This window comes from Microtus ochrogaster, chromosome X (genome assembly GCF_000317375.1).
Source record: "Microtus ochrogaster isolate Prairie Vole_2 chromosome X, MicOch1.0, whole genome shotgun sequence".
Taxonomy (NCBI): domain Eukaryota; kingdom Metazoa; phylum Chordata; class Mammalia; order Rodentia; family Cricetidae; genus Microtus; species Microtus ochrogaster.
In genome coordinates, this window is record NC_022026.1 from 46,822,249 (window position 1) to 46,829,969 (window position 7,721).

At 38.6% G+C, this 7,721-nt stretch overlaps 1 protein-coding gene across 1 annotated transcript in view; it reads right to left on the minus strand.

Annotated features, from left to right (window-relative positions):
* Positions 1-7,721, minus strand: part of Rbbp7 (RB binding protein 7, chromatin remodeling factor) — a 20,515-nt gene that overhangs the window by 4,342 nt on the left and 8,452 nt on the right. The window contains exons 3-9 of the mRNA XM_013350567.2: positions 6,534-6,679; positions 5,807-5,980; positions 4,558-4,673; positions 3,535-3,695; positions 2,908-3,034; positions 2,733-2,810; positions 1,280-1,356 (exon numbers count right to left, since the gene is read on the minus strand). Coding sequence (XP_013206021.1) covers positions 1,280-1,356; positions 2,733-2,810; positions 2,908-3,034; positions 3,535-3,695; positions 4,558-4,673; positions 5,807-5,980; positions 6,534-6,679 — 879 coding nt within the window. The remainder of the gene's footprint in view (positions 1-1,279; positions 1,357-2,732; positions 2,811-2,907; positions 3,035-3,534; positions 3,696-4,557; positions 4,674-5,806; positions 5,981-6,533; positions 6,680-7,721) is intronic.

Below are 7,721 nucleotides of genomic sequence, written 5' to 3' on the forward strand. Positions count from 1 at the left end.
AGGGTTTCTCTGGTTTTAGAGCCTGTCCTGGAACTAGCTCTTGTAGACCAGGCTGGTCTCGAACTCACAGAGAACCACCTGCCTCTGCCTCCCAAGTGCTGGGATTAAAGGCGTGCGCCACCACCGCCCGGCCTAGCCTCTATATTCTTTAGGCCTTTTGCATTCTAGCACATCATATCTGTCTAACAATATAGCAGCTTTTGGCTATGCAATGTATAAGACAAAGAATGGTATGTCATGAATTTGGGGTAGGATAGGCTTGAGCCCAGGGCCCCACACATGGTAGACAAAAAAAAAATCTTTTTGAGTTAGCCCCTCAAATTAAATTTTATTTGTTGGTTTGAGACAGGGTCAGATTATGTAGTTCCAAGATGACTTTGAACTTGTGGTTGTCTATTGCAGCCTCTGGCCTGAGCATAGTAATACAAGCCTATGATCATCGCACTTGGAAGAGGAAGGCAGGAATATCAGGAGTTTGAGGCCAGTCTGGGCTACACAAGACCCCGACACACACAAACACAATAATTCTGCTTATATGCTATGTGATTCCAATGAGATATAGTCAATATTTTAATGACTGTGGTGCTAGAGAATGAACCCATTGCCTTTTATATGCTAGCTATCTCATTGAACTACATTCCTAGTCATGTGCAGCAAAAAGGTGTTGTAATTAGCAAAACACATATATCAAAGTTTAAAACTTGAGCAGCAACAAAATTCAGGGCTGCAGGTGACTCAATAGTTAAGAGCACTTATTGATCTGGGTAGTGGTGGCACACACCTTTATCCTAGCACTCGGGAGGCAGAGGCAGGCAGATCTCTGTGAGTTCGAGACCAGCCTGGTCTACAGAGCGAGTTCCAATAAAGGTTCCAAATCTACAGAGAGACCCTGTCTCAAAAAACCAAAATAATAATAAAAATAGTATTGAATTCAAAAAATAAAAAAACACTTGCTGCCCATGCAGAACAGGAGTTTACTTCCAAGGACCTACAACATAGTGATGGTTTACCACTAACTATCCATAATTTTTGTTACAGGGGAACTGATGCTATTTTACTGCTTTCTGTGGGCACCTGGCGTGCATGTGCTACACATACACACACAGACGCACCATACTCATGAGCAATTTCTTATTTGCTGATTTACTTTTATATTACAGAACAAAAACTCTTAGGTAGTTGAGCTTATTGAAGCTGGACTAGCAAATGGCTTTCCTGGTTTGAGTTCTATTATGATTAGCACATTTGTGCAGTACCTCATCACAAGATCCTCCATTACCTTAAATCCCACACATTCAGGCGGCGATCAGTACCACTTGAAGCCAGAATAGTTTCATTATGTGGAGACCAGTGAACCTAGCAATAGATATTTCAAAAACTTATTTAAAGAGTTCTCTGTTCCTTAGTTTGTAGCTATCATTCTAAACCCTATTTCCCGATTTCACATTCTATATCCATTTCAGGCCCAAGGCTTTCAAGTGACCCCTAACCACCACCCTGATGGTTCTTTTTTTTTTTTTTGGGTTTTTCGAGACAGGGTTTCTCTGTGGCTTTGGAACCTGTCCTGGAACTAGCTCTGTAGACCAGGCTGGTCTCGAACTCAGAGATCCACCTGCCTCTGCCTCCCGAGTGCTGGGATTAAAGGCGTGCACCACCATCGCCCGGCTACCCTGATGGTTCTTAACCCAATGCTTTGTGCTTCCTCTACCACTTACCTCCATCTCCTATCTCTTAAAGGGCCTTGCCCCCCAGCCTGCACCCAAAAAAGTCAAATTCTCTAGTACCAAAGAACTCTCAAGAAAACTTTTTCAGGCCCATAACCATTTATGAAACTTTTAAAACTATTCAGTCTGTCCTAACCCATAATCCTCTATTCTAAAACCATGTATAAGACCTTTTTTGCTAGTGGATCCACCACAGTGTCACTCTTAAACTAAAGAATCCTTGAAACGTACATTTCAAACTGACTCTGTTCTTGAAATTTTTCTTCTACTTCTGGATGGGGGGGGGCTTCTCAAAAACAATGGCAGCAACAATAATCCATCATCCTGATAGTTTTACATATAGTAAAACCAAGAGGAACTTTGACAAGAACTTAATGTCCAATAACCCACCAAATCAAAGAAAAAAATTTGCCAGGTGGTGGTAGCATACGCCTTTAATCCCAGAACTAGGAAAGCTGAGGCAATCAGAGCTATGAGTTCAAGGTCAGCCTCATCTACAGAATGAGTTCCATGATACCCAAATCTACAGAGAGAAACCCTATCTTAGGGGAAAAAAAAACACTAAAAAAGTCACTATAACCTGACAAAAAGACATCAAAAAACTGGGCTGGTAAGACAGACTAATGAATAAAAGTGCTTATCACAAAAAAAAAAACAACCCTGGGCTGGAGAGATGGCTCAGAGGTTAAGAGCACTGGCTGCTCTTCCAAAGGTCCTGAGTTCAATTTCCAGCATCCACATGGTGGCTCACAACCATCCAAGATGAGATCTGGCACCCTCTTCTGGCCTGCAGGCATATAGAACTCTGTATACACAATAAATAAATCTTAAAAAAAAAAAGCCCTGAAAATTTGAGTTCACCAACCAGATCCCATGGTAGTAGGAGAAAACTGACTTCTCTGAAGGTATCTTGACCCCCCCATGTATATGCCTATATAAATGCATACAATTATAAATAAAAAAAAATTTAAGAACACCCTTAAAATTTGGAAAAAGAACGTCACATACCTGAAAAATTTCATCCTTATGCGATTCAAAGGTATGGAGTTTTAGTTTTAGATTGCGCAGGTCCCATAAAGCCACAGTCTATAGAGAAGAAACCAAATGAAAATGACTTCTATAATACATAAAGTACAAAATAACAGGGCTTGGTAAACACTATAAAGGGGGGGACCCATGAAACCTTATCCGCAGAGCCAGTTGCTAGAATGAACTCGCTGTAGGGATTGAATGAGAGGCAGTTGACCTCAGCAGTGTGTGCATCCACCAAATGGCTTGGCTTAGAAGTAGTATTGGATCTGGTGTCCCATCTGAAATACAAGGCATACAACACTTATAGCTCCCAAATGCTTGACTCAGGAGAGGCTTATTCCTTTCTGCATAGGTTCTGATGTGCTCACCCATACACAGGTGGCAATTTAGATTTTGACTACTAAATAAATGACATGTTTTAAACCTCCAGATAACAACTGGAGCAATTATTTCTAGGTCCTTTTTATTGGATTTCTAATCTTAATTGCCTATTTTAGGTATACACAAAACAGACTACAGAATAACGTAATAATTAGCCTTGTCAAATTTCAGTATATTGTTCTCGTGTCAGTAGTTACTTATGAAGCAAGGTGTTAAATGATTTTAATGCAGCTCTATAGCCACACACTCTAATCTGTACTAATTTGAGTTTATCGCCACTCAAGCTATTTCTCATTTTTAGCCAAAAACATAACTTTAATGAAATAAAATTCAGTCTATCAATCAGTGATGGTCATCCAGATCACCCATCATGGTTCCACTGAACCTTCCATCTTACATCATAAGTTTCTGATCATCAGCAACAGATCCAAACAAGGACTCATGCAGCAGATGCCAGGCCACATCCTCTACAACAGCTGAGTGGCCAGTAAAGATTGCTTTAGCATCCACAATTTTGCCTTCCTTTGGTCCTGCATTTATGTCCCACAGGCAGACAGTCTAAGGGAGAAGGAAAAAGAACTAAAGCTATAAAAATGTCAGATTTAAAAGTTAACATCTTATTTAATCAAACAGACAATTGCTACTGTGATTTATTGTCAACCAGAACTAAATGGTAAGATCCTAATGTTGAAGACAATATGGCCTATGGTTATAGGATAGAGAAATCAAACTGGAACTGAGACAGAAGCTTTTTCTACTTGTTGGCTAGCCTTCCACCTCCACCCTGGTTCCAGAAGGGTAAAAAAGACATTAACAATCTTATTCAGCTCTGAATTCTGTATACCAAGGCAAAATGTACATACTGGTACAATAGTGGCAAGATTGTTACAGAAGTGACTAACCACTTTATTTTATTTGTGAGAGCCCCATTCCACAGGAAGGAAATATTGCACTGTAAACCTGTCAAAGCTCATAGTTTAGGAGGCCATAGGCCACAGTGGGTTAGCTACAGCTGCTGTTAGCAAAAGGACTTAGCAAGTTAAGACATAACTGCTTAACGTCTGTGTAATTTCATTTGGGGACTAATGAAAATAGTCTAATATTAGTAACAATGAATATACAACTTTTGAACAAAATAAAACCTGTTGAGTTTTACACTTAAATAATAAATATAAAAAGTTAATCTGCCAGTCTTCTTTTAAACAATGGTAACCCTCCAATCTTCAAAGAGCTTTGTGATATCCTAAGACTCTTAACAGAGTAGTCTGCAGCCACTGCCTTAAAACCTAGAAAAATGTTAACAACAATGTATGACATTATCTTAGAAAATTTTGCATCTATACAGAGATCCTTTAGCTTAGATCTGTCTATGGCTCTTTTACTCTTAATATAAGATACGGAAGGAAAGCATGGTTCTTACATGGTCATCAGATGCACTCAGGAGATGTCCACTCAAATTAGAATTCCAAGAAAGACCATAGCCTTCCTTTTGGTGACCTCTTAGTCTAAGATCAGGATTGCATTCTCCACTTGGATCTAAGAGAAATAAAGAAAATAAATTAACCACTAAGTTATCTGTTTATCAGACTTGGTAAGAGCCAAGTTTCAGACTCCTTCACTCAGTGAGCCACGTAACAATTCTACAAGAATAAGGAGCACATCTAACCTACAACTGCTTTGACTGATTTTGGAAAATTTAGTATTATCACCAACATAAAAATGTTGAAAACTACATCTATCCCATAAACCAGTGTGTTAGCACCCCATATTCTCACCCAAAGGCAATTTTTAAAAATATACCTAACATAGGAGATCTTGCCACTCATTTAGTCTTTGCATATCTGTGGGGTAGCCTGAAACCATCCATGAATGACCCTTGGCCAACCTATCAGAATGTGACATGCTCAGAGCAGTGAAGGCATGCTGTAGCAATTTGTTGTAGGACTGTCATCAAGGATTCATCTAATTTTACTGTTGAAGCTGTTGATTTTCATTACCATGAATGTACATGGAGTCTGTGACCAGATTTCCATTAGAAACTCCAAACCCTGGGACTCAAACAGGCTTCTCTGGACAGTCACTTAGCACATATTCCTGTGGTTTTCTGCTATAGAAAAAGTGTGTCCCATTTAACCCTAAAAAGTACCTCAGAAGCCTGTGTATGTTCCCTCTAGAGACTTATCTACTGCCTATCTACCTGACTAATGCTCTTTTTTTTCTGCGTTTGCTCTGGATCCTTTGCTGTAATAAACTACATCTGCAAGTAACCTGCTGTAAGATTCTTCTGGTGAATTACACAAACCTGTAGATGGTTATAGGATTCCCCAATTTGTAAACCTAAATATTAAGACAGTATACTATTTAGTTTATTTATTTATTTATGTATAGGTGTTTGGTCTGTATGTACGTCTATGTCACATACATATGTGGTGCCCAGAAGCCAAAAGGTGTTGGAGCCACTAGAACCAGAGTTACAGAGGCTGTAAGGTGCTATGTGGGTGCTGAGAATCAAACCCAGATTCTCTGGAAGAGAAACCAGAGTTCCTAACTGCTGCTGAGTCATCTCTTCAGTCTCCATAGTGTAGTACTTGAAATGATTTTTAAAATATTACCATACTGAATAAAAAAGATGTTAATTTAAGTGATGGCCTGGCTTTATTATTACATACCCGGTTTAGCAGGGTGTTTTGTATAGTCAAAAACCAATACATCAGAAGATGGTGTTTTTGTGGCAATGATGTGAGGATTCTGCGGCATATAACGAGCACGGTTTACTTCTCCTTCATGATTAATTTTAATTTCACATTCAATTTTTCCTGTTACGGAACCAAAGCCACCAAATTCTAGAGTGCGGAAACAAACAAAACATACAGTCAGAATTAAAACTCATAAGTCGCTTAATTCAGTCAACCCAACAGTTTTTACTGACAAAATAGAACACAAATTGAGGAGAAAAAGAAAATCTCCAAAATATAGGCTCCCTGCCATATGAAATTTATTCTCAAAGCCCATTTGCAGCACTATACTGATATCTATCTCATAGAAGTTAATATAGTTCTACCATGGATTAAATTTTTAAAGCATACTAGTCTTTCAGTTGTTAAGATGTGATCACTGACAAAAATCTCACCTTCTGTACTACTGCATATAGTTTTTTTCTCATTTTAAACTGCTGAGTAATACTTTAAAACATACCATAATGTATTTAACCAATTTACTATGATCCAAATTTTTAAATCCTGTAAATGTTATTGTGAAAACTTGACATACATGCTGCATGAATAGTTCTTTAAAGTTACATTGCTAAGCCTAAAGCTAACAGTATAAAATTTTAATATACATGCTTTGAAGGAGTATTTTCTTGGTCATCAATATCTGAATGTGCAGGATACCCACCTCCCTTGTCACTGTCACAATGGGAAGCATCAAACTGTGCATCATCATTGGGAATATGAACTCGAGCAACCACCAGATGATTCTGCTCATCAGATGTATGAGTGCCCAGCACTAGCCAATGAAGGGCATAATCCTTTCCTTCTGGTCTGTTTAGGAGAAAACAAAGTCACACCAACTCTATACAAATTTTTCAGTTACTAACAAATTCAATCTGTTTTCCTCAAAATTCATTAAATTTTTTTTTGGGGGGGGGGTTTCTCGAGACAGGGTTTCTCTGTGGTTTTGGAGCCTGTCCTGGAACTAGCTCCTGTAGACCAGGCTGGTCCTCGAACTCACAGAGATCCACCTGCCTCTGCTCCCCAAGTGCTGGGATTAAAGGTACATTAAAATTTCTTTAAGAAATATATAGAGGACCAACTATAAACCTGCTTCCCATCTAGTTACCAGTTTTATTATCCCCATCCTTTCAAATATATGAAAATGTTCTTTATGAAGAGGGGTTTTTTTTTCTCCCCTCACTGAAGTTATCTTCCTTGACCTCAATTACCATCTTAAATGCTACCTTTCCTAGAGCAGCACTCTGAAGACAGATTGACTCCTCAAACACACCAACATCTACATCATAGTCCATATACACATATATTCCAGCTTCCTACTCAAATTATACCTTCAACCCCCTATACACATTTTAACACAGCTGACATTTAATAAGCTAGATGTTTCTTTTTTTCCGTAAGAGACAACGAGGTAAAATAGACTGAGTAAAGTGTTAATTCAGGAAAAATGTGTTTATATCCTGGTTCAAACTAGAACTAGCTATATACAATTGTTTAAAGCACAGTCTCCCTCTGGTCTCATTTTCTTCACCTAAAAATTAGCCTAAGTGCAAATGGCAAGATATAAAACCACTTATTTGTGTTTATGATTCCTATGCAATGAAAATTCTCAATGTTACTGTTTTTGTTACCTTGCTCTAGGGAAACTGACCTTGAAGCTGAAAAACTACCCAATGCCTCTTGGACCTTGATCCAAACAGTGATTTTTGTGTTGCTACATATCAATAATGCTTTCCCATTTGTCTTATCTAGAACAGCAATTTTTTTTTTTTTTGGTTTTTCGAGACAGGGTTTCTCTGTGGCTTTGGAGCCTGTCCTGGAACTAGCTCTGTAGACCAGGCTGGTCTCGAAC